Source organism: Danio aesculapii, chromosome 13, assembly GCF_903798145.1.
Source record: "Danio aesculapii chromosome 13, fDanAes4.1, whole genome shotgun sequence".
Lineage (NCBI taxonomy): Eukaryota > Metazoa > Chordata > Actinopteri > Cypriniformes > Danionidae > Danio > Danio aesculapii.
Window position 1 is genome coordinate 28,321,408 of NC_079447.1, and position 20,470 is coordinate 28,341,877.

Sequence of the window (20,470 nt, forward strand, 5' to 3'; positions counted from 1 at the left end):
CCTGTTACTAGGCAACGGAAATACAGGGCGCCGTAGAGGTCATTTCGGTCATTTGAAAATGCGATTTGAAATATTCAATGATAATAAAGACATTTAGAGAAACGTGAAAAAGTTTATTATTCAGTACACAGAATACAAAACAGAGCATTCTCACATTTAAAGAGTAAAATCAGCCCAGCTGAGATCATTGCAAACCTGAAATCTAAACATTAGGCGGGCAAAACAAATGTTTGCCTTAGTCTGAGTGCAAAAGGATCACAAGAAAAAACGCACGAAAGTTAAATAATGTAAAAGGGGAATGAGGTAAACAAGACTAAATACATAAAGCATGTTGAAATTACAAGAAATTACGTACAATAATGAAAAATAAGATTTCAATTTTAAGATATAAAATCGCAAATACTTATACAGAAACAGGAATAAACACACAAAACACTTTTACACTGCATGACAGACTCTTTCATTTCTCACTTAGGTGGACTTACATAGAGTCAGTTAGAAACTGCTGACTGTAAACAACTGCATAACATTCTTCAAAATTAAAATAGCCTATAAAATAAATAGATAATAAAGAAAGCCCAAAATGCAGCTGACAAAAGTACAAACAAATCGTACCAAATCAGTAATGAGCGATTCCTAGAGTGCAAATTTGGTTTCACCATCTTTCCCTTCCTTAACATCATCTTCCTATTCAGAGCTACATCACAAAGAAAGAGCTTTGTTCAGCTCATGAACTGCTTCTTCTGAAGCTCCCAGTGATTTACAGTAACTCACACTGCTCCAGATCATCTGGGCCACGCTGGTGGTTTCAGTGCAACTTTCTGGATTACCTACAGTAAATGCAAAAGAGATTAAAGCACTGACATTCAATTCACACATTCAATTAAACCGTATAAACGCTCAAAAAATATTTAAATTAAGAGATAGTTCTTTATTTAATTAATTTTCTCAAAATTTACATTGTTTACATTACAATTTACATAAAAATTTACATTACATTGTTACTCAATCACTTTTGAACACAAAACAAGATATTCTGAAGAATGTTGAAAGCCATTGGCATCCATAATGGGGACAATAAGGTTGACAAAAAAGGTTAAGGAAGTTAATGGCTGCTGCTTTCCAACATTCTTCAGAATATCTTCTTTTGTGTTCAATAGAAGCAAAAAAAAAAAAAAACATCAAGGTTTGGAACTAGTGGAGTATGAGCTTTATGTGAATCCCTTTAAGATATTTCACTATGCAGAGCAACAAAACATTACCTGAGGTGGAGTAAATACTGGCTGAGGCCCGCTGGGTTTCACAGGAGGCACTGGAGGTGATTTGGATTTAGTCACCTACAGTGTGTGCAAACAAAGATATTTGTATGTTATTTATGTAATATATGGTGCTTTTTGTGGGCTAACTGAATCAAGACCAAATCCTGTAGTAAAAAGGGGCTCTTACAGCTTTAGATGCCAGTGGTGGTAAGGGTCTTGATGGAGGCAGTGGTTTAGATGCTGGCAGTAGGGGTTTTGCCTAAAACAGAATTTAGACAAGACATAAGTAATGACACATTACTCTTTAGTTTCACAAGGACGCACTGTTTTACCTTCATATCAATTCTGAAGTGAGCTTGGTCATTAAAAGTACCTGCGCTAAACTGACAATTCTATTTACTATTATTATACAGTACTGTATGTAACCTGCTGTTTGAAATTTAAAGTGGATTTGTTAATAATTCAACAAAAAAAAAAGACTTTTTAATGCTCACATTTATTTGATAAAAATTATATTGAGAAATATAAAACATATTACATAAATTATATATTATATAAAAATAAATATTACATTTTTAAAATAACCATTTCCATTTTCCTACATTAAAATATGAATCCTCCCTATAATTGCAGAATTTTTAGTCCTCAGAGTCACATGATCCTTCAAAAATATTTGAATTATTCTAATTTGGTTTATAAAATGTGTTAATTAAATAACCTAATTTATTTGATGTAAGTATCTTTTGTAATATTTTATATGTCTTTAATGTCAATCAGTTTACCCTATTTTTGCTGAATAAAAGTATTTCTTTCTTTCCAAAAAGCAAACCAAAACCATGTGAATGCCGTGTAATTAGGATTTTCTCACCTGAGGAGGATAAATATTTTTGGAAATGGCTGGAGGTGGGACAGGAGGTTTCATTATCTAAGAAAAAAAAACATGTTTAAACATTATATATTTTCACCAGGAACAGATTCAAATACAAATGCTCAGTTGTTGCAGAAGATGATCTACCTGTTCTTTCCTGGTCTGTGGCGCGTTCTTTGGAGGCTGTGCGTAATACAGAAAAGTGGTATTTAGTTTTAAATTCAGAAATTTCCTTCATCATTTATTCTAAAATGAACATTTAATACAAAATATAAATTATCCAGCTCATTTAAAAAAATTCTCATTTAAATTTTACCATTGGTGCAGGTCTACAGGGCATCGCCGGAGACCGAAGAGGTTTGCAGGCCTGAGTAGTGGAAGACTCAAGGAAAGTTGGTTGACTGATGCGTGGCTGTGCGATTCTGGGGCTGCTCTTTGCACTTCCTGGTTGAAATGCAGGATTGCACTGGCCTGAAGAAGAGTGGATGCCCTTCTGTGGCCTTTTAGAAAAAGAACGTGCAACTTTAATCTCAAAACAATTGTAATGCACACAACCATAAATGAATGATCACAGAAATCAATAAACATCTTACCTTTTCTTTCTAAATTCTGTTATTTTGTTCCTGTTATACACCAGCGCTCCAATAATAATGATCAGCACAAGGATGGCTAAAGATGTAGTAACACCAATAACCACAGATTTTCTCACTGTAGATCAAAATCAGCATATTGATATTAAATAGAATTAGTTTTCATTGACAAAGGCAGAATTACAGGAGATAATTTAGAATATAATGGAATGTAATGGTTTTACTTTTGTGAAGTTCTGAGAGTTGAACATCACAATATGGTGGTGCCCAGCCTGGATCGCAGTGACACTTCAACTCGTGGTTGCACACCTTTAAAATATACATAGACAATAATGTTACATGCGTTTGTGTATTCAAAAATATATTTTTCAGACAAGAGAATATACAGTTTTTTTAAATAACTTATGAATAGCACATTTGAGCGATATGAATTTGTGAAGCATGACATTATAACTTAAAAAAATTAACAAAAAAAATATAAAACAAAAATTAAGAATTAAATTACATACGCCACGATTGTTGCATTTATCCGAGCAGTTCTCAGTGCCGTACATACTGATATCGAGGCAAAGGCTTTGGTAACACACCTGTTGATTGAGAAACATATTGGAAATAAATGAATAAATAAAGCTTTTGTACACTGGCTAGTTTTACACATTGATTCTTTAATGACCTTATTTGTGCCACATTTGGTGCCTGTTGGAACCATGCCTAACTCTTCTGTGGGTGACGAATCCAAAGCCATGTAGCAGGTTCTTGATTGAACATTTACATTTGCTTTTTTGTTGGTTTTGGGAAAAGGATTCCCACCATAACAGTATATTCTCCCACATTTTCTGTGTCTTTAGGTAAAATAAAAAAAAACAATGTGCCATTAGAAAACAGAAGTCTTTAGCCTTCAGCCATCAAAGAAAAGGAAGGTTGAACTTACTCAGCGCTTTTGGAGGTTCTGTCAATCACATTATACTGAAAGCAGGCATCATCATCCACATCAGCACCTAAACACAGGGATATTAAATATATCTTTTTGTATAGATGTATAGTAGAGTATAATTTATTTTGTTCTTGTACATTGATAATACACAATAATACATTTGATCTAATACAATCATAGGTAAGAAATGATGTCAGGTTATAGCAAAAATGCTTGTATGAAACTTCATTTGACAAAAAATAAAAATATTAAACATTAAAATACTAAAACAGTTGTTTAAGTAAACAATCCATAATGCAGTGTTTGAGAAATTAGTACCTGATCCCCAGAGCATCTTGCAGTGTTCCTTATGTGTTGGACATTGTCCGTTGTAACAGTAGCCCTGATTATAATTGCAGGGGAGTCCATTCATCTTAAAATCATCTTCAGGACAGAAAGCTGACTCTCCTGTACAGTATTCGTCCAAATCACAGTCGTGAGCACTTTTTCTGCACAGGCTGCCTGTATGTTTCAGCTAGAATGGGGGACGAATGAGACAAACTGAGATGTAATTTACTTTCACATGTTCAGAACAAGTTCAAAATTGTGTTCAGTATTGAGTCTGATGGGCAGCTTTTCTGATACCTGGCAATTATGGCAGCACTCTCCATGTGCACAACGGGCACCTTCAGTTAATCGACAAGTGGTGGCATTGCAGCAGGGGTTGTTGCATTCCTAAAATCACATCAGTTTTCATGGGTCAACAAAATGCATGTTTTTGTTGAATACACAACTACTCAACAGTTTTTTTTTATATATATTACTTTTTCCAGCAAGAGAAATTAAAGGGTTAGTTCACAACACAATGGAGATTCTGTGCTTATTTAATCACCCTCATGTGAGGCTAAACATTAACACACTTCCTTAGTGCACAAATACATATTTTTTAATGAAATCAAAGGGATTAACAAATGTTCCTCGAGGACCACAGCATCATATTACAATTAATTCTGAGAGATCATGTGACCCTCAAGAAGACTACTGATAGTAGAAAAATATACTATATTTAGAATATATTACAATAGAAATCAGTTAATCAGTGCTGTTTTTACTGTATTCAGTAAAAGCATAAGAAATTCACAATATTTGAACCACTAACTGAGAGACAAAACTTTCATCATTAAAAGAAAACGCAAACCCAAAATAAAGATTCTTTTATTACTAATTTATTTCCACTTGCGATGGGTGATGTGGACTAATATATCACAATTTGTTCTAATATTTATTGTAATAATGATATTAATGATGATATAATTCCACTGAGAGACAAAAAAGGTATGTGTCTTTAGAGAAAATAATTAATTTTCATATTTTTATTGTTATATTTTCTGTACATATAGATGTACATGTATATATTCTGTACATACATACATATATGTGTGTGTGTGTGTGTGTGTGTATAAATGGTAGTGTGTGTGTGTGTGTGTGTGTGTATATATAAATATATATATATATATATATATATATATATATATATATATATATATATATATATATATATATATATATATATATATATATATATACTCAAATGCAAACATCAATTTTATCGATGTCATGCTGTAACTGAGAAACCAACTGGGAATTTTTTGAATAAACCAACCTCAACAGTTCCACAGTCACACTCCTCGCCTTTTTCAACATAGGCATTTCCGCAAACTGGGCCTCCATATATCTGACCCTCATTTGACACATCTAGTAGACAGTTGGTGTCATAGTTCTGCAAAAATGCCTTTAATGATGACTGACTGCAAGTACTGAATAAATCCGGGTAAATAGACCTGTTGGAAGAGTATGTAAGAAAATTACAGTCAGTGAAAGAGTTAAAATGCTACGCAATGCACTTATACACTCGATCATCTAGAGTTCAATGTTATCATTTCATTTTGCCATACAGCATAGAGTCTAAAAAGCCTCGACACTACGTAATTAAAGCTACGACAGTTGAGTGCATGAAGTGTCCAACATTCACACTTTGTTATTACAATAAAGAGCATATATCATCAGCATATTTAAAGTGCATTTTTGTCTATTGGAAGCTTTTGACTAAACACACTACTAATAAATATACAGTTGAAGTCAGAATTATTAGACCCCCTTTGGATTTTTTTTCTTTTTTAAATATTTCCCAAATGATGTTCAACAGAGCAAGGAAATTTTCACAGTATGTCTGATAATATTGTTTCTTCTGAAGAATCTTATTTGCTTTTATTTCGGCTAGAATAAAAGCAGTTTTAAATTTTTTATGAACCATTTTAAGGTCCAAATTACATTTTTTTGACTGTCTACAGAACAAACCATCGTTATACAATTACTTGCCTACGTACCCTGACCTGTCTAGTTAACCTAATTAACCTAGTTAAGCCTTTAAATGTCACTTTAAGCTGTATAGAAGTGTCTTGAAAAATATCCAGTAAAATATTATTTACTGTGATCGTGGCAAAGATCAAATAAATCAGTTATTAAAACTATTATGTTTAGAAGTGTGTTTAAAAAATCTTCTCTCCGTTAAAAAAAAAATAATAATAATAATAATTGTGTGTATATATATATATATATATATATATATATATATATATATTTATATATATTTACACACACACATCTCACTGCATATGTTTGCAAACCAAAGTACACCAATAAGTGGTTGTCTTATGGCCTTGCGTGATCTTTTCTAAAGTATTTTCAACAAGACTGACCCAATGGTATCTCCCATAATGCAGCCCTTGTTAGAGGAGCATCCACAGCTTGAATCATCATGTGACATTCCCAGATTATGTCCCATTTCATGTGCAACTGTAGAAGCCACTGCAATGGGATTGCTGTTATGGTCCTTTGAAAAGAAAGCAAATCCTATTAGCATTAATGCTATTTACCACTACCTTCCGACATCAGTGATATGTCTTAATCCGTTATTTACACAAACAAACACACTCATAGGTATACCTCATTCACAGCACCAGAGGATGAAGAAGAGCACATTGCATATAATGTAGCCAACCCAACAGTGGACCCTTCAAAATCTATACCACTGAATAAAAAAAGAACAATAGTAATAAATGGATGTTTTGCTGATATTTACAGAGTGTTTGTTACACATGATCCATGTAAGTAGTAAAGCAATAACAATAAATGATGCATTGTTGTGTGCAACTATAACCCTAAACACAACCCTAATCCTAAACATTTAGTAAGCACATGCAGTTAATTAATATTGCACAGTACTTAAATGTAGTTATACTATGCCCATGACACCATGAGATATAACCATATACATTGTATAATAAAAAATATGTTTTTAAAGGGAAAAATGCACATAGAACACATAACACAGAAGATTAAAATGAGACATCAGTGACTCACGTAATAAAATGGGCATTGTCATGCTTCTTCCTCTGAAGCAGGCTCTCTCGACGCCATTTTAAAAACCGTTCCAGAGTAAGATTTGGCATATTGCTGACATCAATTAAGTCTCTTTGAGACCAAACCTCCAGTCCAACCAACATGACACGTATGTTTAAAGGCCGGTAAAGCTAAAGGTAAGAAGGAAAATATTAAAAGTATTACTTTGAAAATCCTTTCACAATATATAATGTCATGCAGAGTAAAAAAATTCAAAGTCGTGTAATACCTTGTCTACATGGTTTGCGACCAGCATCATTCTTTCTTCTATTTTCTTAAAACTTCCAAACTTCTTGTACTAAAGAAAATGTATTGATAGATTTTAACAATACAGACAAAACACTTTAGTCAATATTTTTCTTCATTAAACCACATTCATACCTCTCTATTATCAACAACTAAAACCATCTCAACAATCTGCTGTCCACCTCTCGGGGCTTTGTTTCTCTAAATGGCAGATGACATAAAGTTATTGTTATAAAGCTGGTAAGATACAAAGATGATGAGGTACAAATTAAACATTCTGCTTAATAATAATAAAAATTTGCTACATTGAAAATTGTCAGTAAATATATGGCTAAATATAAAATGCTAAAAATATCACTGAAATAATTACAGCTTAGGTTTAATAACAGATTATTATCAAATCATTACCATATTTTTTCCTTTATACAGCCCACTAGACTTTGGGCCAAGGTCATAGACTGTGTCATTAATGTATCCATAGGCCCCTCGCTTAGTCCTTAAATGCTCTTGCTTGTAAACAGCATGGTCCCCATCCAAAGACTCTTCCAGGGGCTCAATCAAATAAACCTGATCGTTCACTCTCAGAAACCCTCTGTACAACATCAAAAAGACATGAATTAAATATTAGTGGAAGTTTAGAAAGCATTTGTCAATATTTTCCAAAGAAATACAACTGCGAATTAATATTTTTACTCTACACGAAGTAGACATAGAGAATATTTAATATACTTTTATGTATATATTTCAACATATTTGATATTCAGTCAATTCTTTTCAAAAGTTGCTTAATATTTAATTTTTCTTACTCCATTCCAGAACAAAGTCCCACACTGACTGAAGAGTCTTCAAAATTATGGATGTGTCCATGATAGTAGCAGTGATTCTGATATGAACACAAGACAAAAGCATTAAGCTATATACACACACTGTGTCAAACATACAGTAAAGAAATATTTATGTTGAAAATTTCAACATACAAATTTGTTCGAAGACTTTGTCTCTGAAATCCCATCTTCGCCATAATGTGTCAAAGTGTAACGTTTTCCTAAAAGTTCCCTATAAAACAAAGGCTGAGTATAAATACAATGCCTCCACATACTATTAAAAACATATATTGTTTTAATAAACAGTCCCATTCTCACCTATTTCTGTGCAAAGATATTGTCAAGTTCCTCCCATCTACAGCCACATCATATTCAAGTTGCTCAGGATATTTCTAAATAGATGAAAGCAAGCATGCATGAATAAAAGTGAACTCAATCATCCAGTGTAAATGTCAATAAGTCAGTTTTTAAAGTTAGGACCTGGAGAGAAGAGGCGCTTCTTCTGGTTCTCCCTCTCAGTGCCTGAAGCCGAACCACATCATAGCGCATCACATGAGGTAAAGCCTCCAGACTCTCTACAGCAACAAACAAATCACCACAGAATTAAATTACATGTAAAACACATCACGCAAACTGAAATCACTCGCTGTTAAAGAATCCTCACAAATCTGTGCGCTCACCCCATGTATAAATGAAAAAAAGCAGCGTTATAAATAGTCCAGTGTGTTGCATGGCTCGCTGTGCTGTGCTCTCGCTCCGGGACTCGAGGGCTGCTGCTGCTGCTGTCTGTGGGAACAAACTCAGCTACTTGAAAGTTGAAGCTCCGCCTCGGTTATACGGTAAATTAGCATAGAAGTTTACGACCTCCTCATCCGGTAATATCAAACTGGTCAGTAATGAGTCACTGGCCGGTCAATGTGTCAGTTTTCGTATGAAGCATCAATACAGATTTGTGTTTAACGTTTTCAAAATTATAATACGCTAAATAGTTAATAGTTATTATATCTGTATCTTAGGACTTTGAGATTCACGTTATGGATTCCTGTTGTTATATAATATAATATAATATAATATAATATAATATAATATAATATAATATAATATAATATAATATAATATATAATATAATATAATATAATATAATATAATATAATATAATATAATATAACATAACATAATATAATATAATATAATATAACATATAACATGACATGACATGACATGACATAATATAATGTAATGTAATATAATATAATATAATATAATATAATATAATATAATATAATATAATATAATATAATATAATATAATATAATATAATATAATATAGCATAATGATATTCATACATTTATTTATTCATTTATTTTTATTCTTATGCGTTTAATTATTAATTTATTTTTTTACTTACAATTTTTTTTTATCTTCCATAATACAATAGCTGACTTTTTTTTCAAATCAGTAACTGGAACAAAAGCTGCACAATCTGGTTAAGCTGCCAAGATGTATTGTTTTTGCATTGTCAACATTTAGCAAGATGGTGATATTGGACTATAAAAAATGGATACATTACTTTTGATACTTTTGATACATTACTTTTCTTATACATGATTTGTGCTACTAATAAATTTACTAAATATTACAGCACTAAAAACTATATAGTCTTTTTTTTAATTGTGTTTATGGTGGTTTATGTAAATACCTTAAATAACCACCAATAAAAACAAAGCAGAAAAACCTAATTAAATAGATTTACCAGAAAGCTAAATGTAAACAGCCAAAATATTTATACACTGTAAAACCCAACGGTCAACTTTATCAAATGAAATAAGTGTAGTTAACTCAAAATATACTGAAAGTTAATTCTACTCATTTGAAAAGAGTTTTAAACTCAGTGTTGAAGGTTACGAATTCATTAAATAGCTCATTACATCAACTTAAATGGAGTAAGTTCACTGTACTCATATAGATTCATTTTTTTAACTCAAATGGTTTATTGCAATCGGTTTCCTCAACAGGTTTAAGTTGCCTTAGCTTACTAGGTTTTACAGTACTCAGTTGGTTTGAGTTCTCTTCATTTATTAGGTTTTACTGTGCTTCGTTTACTTACATGGATTAAGTTCACAGTACTCATTTGAATTTTTTTTTATAAAATGGTTTGTTGCAATCGGTTTCCTCAAATGGGTTGAGTTATCTAAACATTTTGGGTTTTACAGCGTACCTAAATGTAAAATATATAAAATAAGAACAAAAGTCAAACTATTAATAAAATATAGTAATCATATTTTCATTTATTTTTTTACTTTTGACTTCTTTCTTGACTCTTGTGATTTTGTTCATAGCATAAAATTTCCTAAACAAATTGCAGTAATAAAAAGCTACCCTGGGCCTCCAGCGCCAATTATATGGGACCATTTTAAGCAAAGAGTCAATGTTTGTCTTTCACTTACAAATAAAGGCATTAATCACACTGATTTTCCTTGAGGCACAACTTCACAAAAGCATACAAATTGTTTCAGGAGAATTTATGAAATTAGGAAGAGCGATTTTGTAAATTTGTGCTGAGATGGGGTTTTGTCATCACCTGGAGGATGATGTCATTGAGGATGTGGGTTTTATTCGTTATTACTAACAGGATATTACAAAAGACTATCCGGGACAGAGAGTTAAACTGAGGACACAAGCAGAAAACATAACATGATCACCAAATAAATCCAGATGTTCTATTTGATTACCAATTGCTCTGTTTCAAATATTTACCCTACTTTTAAAATAGTTATAAGCTATTATAAAATAATTAGAGTGAAAAACTAACGATGAAGCACTTGAATATTAATAAATAGCCAAGGCAAAAATGCCATGAATAGCAGAAGTTACACAATATTTACAAATATTTTAAAGCTTACTTCTTGCAGTGATATTTTTTTCAATACTTCAATATATGAGGATATGGTGACACAGTGGCTCAGTGGTTAGCACTGTCGCCTCACAGCAAGAAGGTCGCTGGTTTGAGCCTCGGCTGGGTCAGTTGGCATTTCTGTGTGGAGTTTGCATGTTCTCCCCATGATGAATCGCATGGGTTTCATCCAGGTGCTCTGGTTTCCCCCACAGTACTAAGACATGCCGGTATAGGTGAATTGAAAAGGCTAAAATGGCCGTAGTGTATGTGAGTGTGTGCAAGAGTGTGTGGGTGTTTCCCAATGTTGGATTGCAGCTGGAAGGGCATCAGCGTAAAACATATGCTGGATAAGTAGCCAGTTAATTTTGCTGTGGCGACCCCAGATTAATAAAAAGACTAAGCTGAAAAGAAATGAATGAATGAATGAATGAATGAATGAATGAATGAATGAATGAATCAATGAGGATATTTTCCCAGGGATGGGTTGCAGCTGAAAGGGCATCTAGTGTAAAACATATGCTGAATAAGTTGCCGGTTCAATCCGCTGTGGCGACCCCAAATTAATAAAGGGACTAAGCCGAAAAGAAAATGAATGAATGAGGATATGAGCTGCATAAACACACAGGTTGCAGCATGTAACGTAGGACAACCCGTTAGGAAAAGGGATGGAGTTGCGAGAATAACTTTGCTGACATCAAGTGGTTATATTTTGCAGGTGCAGGTTTGTTTTTAGCTACTTTTATTTTGCTTTTTTCTCTTTTATTTTTTTTACTTAGTCTTACTTGTGTGTACAGACCGTTACAGAGTCATGTGGGTGTATATATGATACATTTATTTTTAAATTGGCTAACACTTTGTTTTGAAACAATATAAAACTGCATACTTTCTAGCAAGCTCTGGGTGCCGTCAATCCAATAAAGCGGCTTTTATTTTGAAAGGCGTTTGAACAGGCAATCGAAAGGCGGGTGCTCACGGAGAGTGTGTTTATGTTTACTTATATTTAATAACATATAATGCTTCAACCCGAAATAATTGAACTTTTGGCCTCTACTACACCACAAATTTTGGCAAAGAATATACCGGTAACAGAAAACAGGGAATCCCAGAGGCATGTTATACAACAAAAAGCCGAGGGTGTGGAAGACGGAGCTGTATCGCCATTCGAATTCAGACCTCAACGACTTCGTTTTACTGTGGAAAATGAATATTTTGAGGTAGAAATATTATGTTTCATCGGCTGAAAAGTATGTTGCACTATAGGAAAGTGCCGTACAACGCATGTTTACTTCTCAGCGTGACGACGTGACTAGCAATGACATGTGTGATGTTTCTTCAACAGGATGGCGACATACACAGACACATGTACCTACAGAATATAGTGACGTCATTTGCGGATGACAAACAACCTGCAACGTGAGTGCTTTTCTTCTTGAGATGACTTTTGTTAATGATCAAAACAGCTAATAAGTCAAAGTTTGTTAAACATTGAAGTATGTTTCATATAGTTAGTTGGAGGTTTCGTTTTGCGTAGCTGTCAAATGTATATTTTCTGTGACTTCTAATGACTACTGATAGTATTAGTGTTGTCAGAATTATAACAGAGTTACTGTGTATGATAAGGTAATTTGATTTTACAGAGTAAATCTTTTCCCAAAAACAATCATCCTTAAATTTTAAATTGTTTGTATGTTTTTTATTTCTTTTTTAGCAGTAAACTGTGTTGTGTAAATGTGCAAGATTTAATTGGCTGTTACAGGAAAATAATCAGAATAATTTAAAGGATCTGTATAAGGTAAAAGTGTTTGCACCAGTGTGTTTACATTTATACAGTGCACTCAAGTTATAGGATACTAAGGAATACACAATTGCAGTAGGTCGTCAAGCAGTGTGAAGAGCTATGTTGTAAAGCTAAAAGTAGCTAGCCGGAAAAGACACTTTCCCCTTGGTGAAAAATAAGGTGGATAAAGACATAATTTTTTATAAAGTATAAATAGTATATATGGGTCTTTAATATTTATTTAATTAATGTTAATTATTTTTTTATTTCAGTTAAGATAATTTCTTACTTATAATAATTAAATAAGAGAGACTGTTTTAGTCTCTATTGTTTTTTATAATTATATATATATATATATATATATATATATATATATATATATATATATATATATATATATATATATATATATTTCAATATTTTCTGTATTTGTAAGTACATTTAATTTTTATTTATTATTTTCTGAATTATATAAATAGTTTATTTTATCACATATGAATTAAAATTACCATCATCCTGTTTATAAAGTAATTACTTATTAATTAATTGTCATTTATTTTATACTTTCTATGCTTTATCCCCACCCAAAACATTTCAATCATCCCCAATACCGCTTCCTCTCAGTACCCAGACCCATTTTAAAAACTCTTGTGCCAGTGAATTTCCACCATCAATAATACAATTAATGACTCCACAATTGGATAAGGGCTGAAACGTCCTGAGCAACATCCTTGTGACTTAATACTAACGTGCTACTAATATCTCAACCCCCTTCCCAGTATCTCTGAGTTCAGGTGTCACATCGCAGGATGCAAACAATTATTCGACACACTGGAAGGATATGAGCACCACTACAATACATTACATCGAAATGTGTGCTCCAACTGTAAGCGCTCGTTTCCATCAAATCGCCTGCTGGAGATCCACATATTGGAGTGGCATGACTCTCTTTTCCAGATCATGGCAGAGAAACAGTGCATGGTAATATCATTTTCAATGCCATATTGGTGTGTAGTGAGTGATATATAAAGTGTTATAGCCAATAATGATTGCATTGTGTGAATGTGTGTTAGATGAAGATTAATACTTTAGTTTGAAAACATTTGAAGTGTATCAAAAAAAGTTGATCAAAATGGTCCCAAGCCAAGAATGGGTGTTGTTTAATAGTTTTAGGACATTATCAAAACCGCTAAATAAGTCAAAGTGTGTGCAAAGACTTAAGTATGTTTAATATAGTTAGTTGGAGGTTTCATTTTGTGTAGCTGTCAAATGTATCTGTTATGTGACTTGCTAGACTACTGATAGTCTTAGTGTTGTCAGAATTATAACAGAGTTACTGTGTATCATAAGGTTAATTGATTTGGCAGTGTTTTCAATCTTATTCCATGTAGTTTTTTTGTATAGGCTACACCTTATTATGATCATCATGGCAGAGAAACAGTGCATGGTAATGTCATTTTTAATCCCAGATTGGAGTGTAGTGAGTGATATATAAAGTGTTGTGGCCACGTGATTCCTTATAGCATCATGTGAATGGTGGAAAATCATTTGAAGTGTATCAAAAAAAAAAAAAAGATAAACATTGTCAAGCTAAAAGTGAGTGTTGTTTAACAGTTTTGGACATTATCAAAACCTCTAAATAAGTAAATAGTTTTAGAACAACTTTGATGAAAAGTTTTGATCCACTTCAAATGTTGACTACTGTTAAATATTATAGATGTAATGTAAATTTACCACAGTTTGATATAGCATAGAGAATAAAGATAATTCTATAATGAATGTAAATGCCTACCAGATTAGAAAAGCTGCTGTAAAAACATTTACTCAGAGAAGTACACTTCACATTTAATTAGATCCAACATCTGTGTAGCGAAATGATGCCACCTACTGGTTTCATCCGCAAGTTATAGTAGGACAAGTCAACACAAAAATGACAGTTCTGTCCTCATTTACTAACTTTCTTCTGTTAAACGCACAAAAATACAGGTTTTATTTTTATTATAATATTTTTAAGAATGCTAGCCATTGACTTTTATAGTATTTTTTTCTATTATGGATGTCAGTGGTTATAGGGTTACCCAAATTCTTCAAAGTATATTCTTTTGTGTTCAGCGGAAAGTTTGGAACTCTTTGGTTGAGGAAATAATGGTACATTTTTGGGGCTTAAATCTTTGAAACTTATTTTAAAGGAATCAAAAATAAGTGAAACTTTATATTAGTACATCTTCGCTACTCTCCATACACTGTTTAAACCAGCAAATATCATCCTTTACTTTTCCTCTGATAATCATCTTCTGTTAATTCTCTTCTATTAATATCGCTTTTCAGTATGAGTGCTTGGTTGAAGGATGTGGACTGAAATTCAAAACGAGCAAAGAAAGGAAAGATCATCTCATCAGAACGCATAGCTATCCAGCAGACTTCAGATTTGACAAGTCAAAGAAGATCGGAAGGTTTGGTATTTATACAGAATGTACACTTTTGCATTACGTTTTGGCTTTTTTTTTATTATGTGCTAATTTTAAGCATCATAATCACATCAACAGAACAACAGAAAAAAAGAGTCAACAGATAAAGGATGCACTTATGGATGTTTCTGCGACCATTCTGCAACAAGAAAACTCTGAGTCCATGGACTTTTCTCTGACCCCAGAGCCTGTGGAAACAGAACCAATGCAGGCAGCTAATCTAAAACCACGATACACATACAAGTGGGTGGATTCTAGGTCATGGATTCATATAAATACTCGATTAAGTTTCATTACCCTGTAGACTCAGTGATCAGAACTATCTGTTGATTATTATCTTTCCTCCAGAGTTCCATCATCCATTTGTTTCGGTCAAGGCTCAGTCAGAGGCTTCAGAGGAAGGAGGAAGAAATAGGCCAAAGCTTTTATTCCTCCCTAACAGCTCACCACATGAGCTCAGTAAAGCATTTGTTTGTTGAGAGCTGTATTTTTGTAATAAAAATCATGAAAGCAATCTTTAAAAAGGGTTTTTTTCTTGTGTGGCATATGACTTTAAGATGCAAAACCTGACAGATGGTTGTAGTGAGAAGTTTATAAGTAAAATGTCAAGCGGAGTATCTTAATTTTAACTTTAGGATGTTATGCATTGCATTAAATGTGTGCTTCGAGATCCTGCTTTCAACGAATGGCACAGAATTGTTTGCTGAATCCCTTCATGTTTCAGGCATAAAACACGCGGTGTAATGATGGTGTCAGAGGACTTAAGAAAAAAAACTTGAGATGAATTGCAACAAATGTTTTTTAAATCAGATTTACGGGAGTTGAATTTTGTAACATTGTGCATAGAGTTTATCTGAAGGGCTTGCGCTTAATACCAATGGGCCAGGAATTCTCACCGTTACAGTTTGGTCTGTTCATTAATTTTTTCATTTTGTATCTTTGTATTTATTTTTAGGAGCATGTTCGTGTATCTTGTTCGTTTGTATATTTAGCGCTGATCGTTTTTAATCAAACCAATTGCAATCGTCGGTTTCTGAAAAATATATAGAACAACGCGTACTTGCTGTCACAGATGTTACATAGCGCTTTTTATTTTGATTCACGAAACGTAAGTGATTAAAACAGCAGAAGGACTGTTAGGTTGAATTAAGAGGTTTTAAATAATGACATTGTACACATCAGTTTCTGTGAAGATTTATTTTTAATGCAAAAGATTATTTCTAATTTGTATATACATATAAAATATACAATAATTTACAGAAGATAAATGTAAACAGTGTATAAATATCAGCAATTCTATTTGTAATTTTGTTCAAAAGAGGAATGCAAAATATGTAATATATACGTGTATTTACAATAATAAAAAAATCTAGACATTATTCTTACAACCTAGCAAACTAGCATACATTTAGTCTACTGAAGGGATTATGGCTAAACAGACGAAAAATAAAAAAACAGGCCCACAACGTTCGGGAGGAAAAGTTATGGAGTAATCGAAGATGCGCATTTCTCGTTGATCATTTTTAATAAAGACCAACTAAATAACAAATCAAATATCTGAAACTAGCGGGCAGAAATAATAACACGTAACCTAGAGGTATAGCCAACCACATTGGCGGTATAGAATTTGCAAATTTTAATATCTGAGCACAATCTTTGTAATACACGACAAAATATTTGGTTTGAGTGAAAATACATGGATTCATTTTAAAAAAGGGCTCTTACAATCCAGTTAGGCCCGAATTTGGGCAGACCAATGGAAAGTAGAAATGACGTAAGAACTTTTATTTTTACGAAAAGATTCTGCTGTCACTCGAAACAAGCACTTTAAGTAAAAAAACATAGTAATTATAAGGTCGTTTCTATAAGAGCTTTTTGGGAACTGGCATAGACTAGGAGGCTTCTTTCGCATCACCAACAAATGATGCTGCTCTAGAAACTTTCCAGATCGGTTGTGCCCTTAAATAATCTCTTGGAGATATTTTCTCTGAGACTAAGACAATTATTCACATAGTGGTGTGTCTGTAGGCTATACTTGTATACTACAGCATAAAGTCTTCTGTAAGGGGAATATTCATTGCACTTTTAAAACAAATTTGGGGACTGTTAGTTTTGAAATAAACCGTGTAGATTACAAAAATAATTTATTTTAAATTCTTGCATTTGCTGAAGTTCTATAAAGAAAACATATTTGCAATTTCACACGTCTTTTGACTGGCAGAACAGCAGCAGTTACAGACGGTGAATTGAAGGACGTGCTTCAGTCGGTTAAGACAAATAATACATTCCGTAGGTCACTGGTCCACCGAAAAGTCCCGGGACTGGTAAGGCGGGTCTGGGAAAGGAGCTGGACGGTCCGTAGAGGGGTGGAGAACCAACGTGTGTTCCGAGTGGGAACGGAAAGGCGAACGCAGGTAATAACGGCTTGGTTGCAAGTTTCAGTTTCTCTAGTTCGGCCTCCTGGAGTCTTTTTGCCTTCGCTCGTCTGTTTTGAAACCAGATTTTAACTTGAGTCTCTGTGAGGTTGAGTGAATTGGAAAATTCCGCTCTCTCTGCGATAGAAAGATACTGTTTTTGACGAAATTTTCTCTCCAAAGCGAGCAACTGCGAGGTGGTGAACGGGGTCCGCGGTTTTCGGTTGTTCTTGTGCTTTCTGAGGGTACAGGGGGGTGGACTCGAATGCCCTGAAATTATTAAAAACATTCAACAGATTAATTACAATTACATTGGCAAGATAACAGGTGCTCTTTAAACTTTTTTTGTTCTGCCGAAGTGAATTTTAAACATGGGTTTATCCCTAAGGTCTGAATTATACATAGGCCTGAACATATTTTAGTCTAAATAGGCTATTCACTAAACTGTCATTGTTAAAAATGAATGCGTATTCTTAGCAGGAATACTGGACAATAATTCTACGCTTGGATTACATCAATATCTTCATCTGCACAACACATATTGGTGTAATTTTCTGTTTTTTTTTAAAGTGCGTGTATATATATGTTTAACAGCTATTCAGCTTCATTTCTGAGCGCGTTTAACTGCATGCATTTTATAATAGTCAAAACTGTCATGCATCATCATGCACAAATATTGCTGGGGTGCTTACTTGGCGGAGAAGTGTACGAGGTTGTCTGAAACCAGCCTGACTGTCCCTTGTCACTTAGTTCTTCCATATCTCCTCTCTTGCAGTCGGATAGGTTGGAGACGCTCTCCACTGGGATCTTCCTATCTGCGTAAAGAGCCATGGGCGAGAGCCTCAGCCGCTCATCCGCACCGGATGTCGGAGATATAATACCAGCTTCAGAAGACGTGTATAAAGTCCGTGAGCTTGTTCTGTCTGATATTAAAGATTCCACACTGAACGGCAGACTCAGCGCTTTGCCTTTACATCCTTTGACAGACGCTTTATCGTTGGTTTGAGCCTCCTCTTTGTCCGCGCTTTTGCGCTCCTGTAGTTTTCCTTCTTGGGAGAGTGGCCCTTGTAAAGAATTCATCATGGATGATAGAGGGGCCATACAACAAGAATATGTGAGTCGTCCTGAATTATACTCTGGTCCAGCAGCGCTTCCCTTCTGCCGTCGCGCTTTTGCGACGCTTGCCTCGGTCTCCAAGCAGAGCGCACTCGCAGCTATAAACTTCCAAAAGTTCGCTTTTTTCCCTGCCGCCCTCCAATCGGCTTGACATTTCACCCACATGACTTTCCGCGTGCTCGTCCTGATTGGTCCAAGCAGTTTCTTTGAGACGTCACAATGATTTTGAAAGAAATGTTGCATGGTTAATCATACTTGTCTTGCCGAGGTGGTTTATTGATTGCTCTGGGGGCTCCAGTCTTGGAGGCAAGGAGCCATTTGAGAAGTTTTGTTGCAATTAACCAGAGGGGATGTCTGTATAGCGGGCCTCCGTACTCATTAACTGAACTCTTATTGAAAACATACAGCGAAACAAACCACTTCCTTGGCCTCTTCGTCCACGATTTCTGGGAGATTTACTTTATAAAAGTGCTGGATAAATGGAACATTTTTATATCACACGTGTGATAGAAGTTTTTATTCAACGTGCATAGAAAAATAATAATAAATGTTTTTGATTGGCACTTAAATATTTACATTTTTAAATGCGTCTGTTTTACATCATAAACAGCATCATGTTTAACTGAGGAAGAAATGCTTTCAAAGTTTCCCGTAAAATGTGACGGGACAAAATGATGTGACTGAATTGACGATGATTTTGTCACGCTGCATTACAGCAATTTAAAGCTTGTCTTGGCCCTTTAAGACTGCAGAAAGCCTCCATTGAGGCGCAACTGGCAACCCCTCACCGTAAGTCAAAGCATTTCATAACGCAGACAAGCCCTGTTTTGGAAGGCGCCAGTCTCGGCAAGATCAAAAAGGAAGCTACCTCAGGGAGAATATGCAACAGTTAACTCCACTTAACCAATTGTCCTCGAAGAGTTTAATGTCAAGGCAATAGCCAGAGGGCAATCAGTTCCCACAGTCAGCGCGCACCATTCAGTTAACTGTTGCCTTACTATATGCCTCCTTTTAGAAGACTTAGACTTGATCATTTTTATTATCAGAGCATGTTTACATTGCAGTTTTCTGCGAGAAGATATAAAGTAACCAAAAAAGTCTGTTTTTAAAACGGATTTCGGTGTTTGTAGCCTAAATCAACAAAATTGAATGAGCGACTTATGTGACATTGGGTTTATTAGTCTATGTGTATTAAGTATATTTAGCATTTAGGCATAAATCATGGAATAAAAAAAATAATGATAATGATTTTTTTAACTTTTATGATAGGAGTTTTAGGCTGCGTTACATTCTCATCAAGATCTCAGAAGGAAGCATTCATGGGCATATATTAAAATGTCGCTGTTTGACGGATATTTTAGTAGCTAAAATGTTATTACAAATGTACTTTTTTGGTGTGTTAACCTCGACTGTTGACCCGCTATATTAGGCCAGCTGTTATTAGCCAGATGTGTAAATTATACGATTCACTTTTAGAGCCACATGATTAATCTGTCAAAGCGAGGTTTGGCAAGACTTCTTATGCTCATCGTTTTTTAAAAAAAAAAATCAACGACTTCTGATACAGTCAATTAAATATTACACTGTTTGGCATTATTTGAGAAACAATTAGGCCTAGTCTAACGCAAAACTACTA

General features: G+C 34.0%; 3 protein-coding genes across 3 annotated transcripts; 1 reads left to right on the forward strand and 2 right to left on the reverse strand.

The window, feature by feature from the left end:
• Positions 1 to 92: 92 nt before the first annotated feature.
• Positions 93 to 8,943, reverse strand: adam8a (ADAM metallopeptidase domain 8a). The gene is made up of 25 exons (XM_056470764.1): positions 8,843 to 8,943; positions 8,643 to 8,737; positions 8,481 to 8,554; positions 8,316 to 8,394; positions 8,145 to 8,221; positions 7,747 to 7,930; positions 7,474 to 7,539; positions 7,322 to 7,390; positions 7,054 to 7,223; positions 6,637 to 6,721; positions 6,390 to 6,523; positions 5,294 to 5,471; positions 4,276 to 4,365; positions 3,970 to 4,165; positions 3,649 to 3,715; positions 3,391 to 3,559; positions 3,227 to 3,304; positions 2,942 to 3,026; positions 2,721 to 2,835; positions 2,444 to 2,627; positions 2,275 to 2,310; positions 2,128 to 2,184; positions 1,447 to 1,518; positions 1,263 to 1,337; positions 93 to 830 (listed from the first exon to the last, which is right to left on the reverse strand). Exons 1-25 carry the CDS (start codon positions 8,892 to 8,894, stop codon positions 786 to 788), a joined length of 2,532 nt encoding a protein of 843 aa, XP_056326739.1. The 5' UTR covers positions 8,895 to 8,943; the 3' UTR covers positions 93 to 785.
• Positions 8,944 to 12,005: 3,062 nt separating this feature from the next.
• znf511 (zinc finger protein 511) lies at positions 12,006 to 15,818 on the forward strand. Its single transcript, XM_056470814.1, has 6 exons — positions 12,006 to 12,273; positions 12,399 to 12,472; positions 13,616 to 13,817; positions 15,165 to 15,289; positions 15,383 to 15,547; positions 15,653 to 15,818. Exons 1-6 carry the CDS (start codon positions 12,073 to 12,075, stop codon positions 15,717 to 15,719), a joined length of 834 nt encoding a protein of 277 aa, XP_056326789.1. The 5' UTR covers positions 12,006 to 12,072; the 3' UTR covers positions 15,720 to 15,818.
• Positions 15,819 to 16,925: 1,107 nt separating this feature from the next.
• Positions 16,926 to 18,923, reverse strand: msx3 (muscle segment homeobox 3). Its single transcript, XM_056470815.1, has 2 exons — positions 18,411 to 18,923; positions 16,926 to 17,988 (listed from the first exon to the last, which is right to left on the reverse strand). The coding sequence occupies exons 1-2, from the start codon at positions 18,817 to 18,819 to the stop codon at positions 17,573 to 17,575; spliced, it is 825 nt and encodes a 274-aa protein (XP_056326790.1). The 5' UTR covers positions 18,820 to 18,923; the 3' UTR covers positions 16,926 to 17,572.
• Positions 18,924 to 20,470: the final 1,547 nt, after the last annotated feature.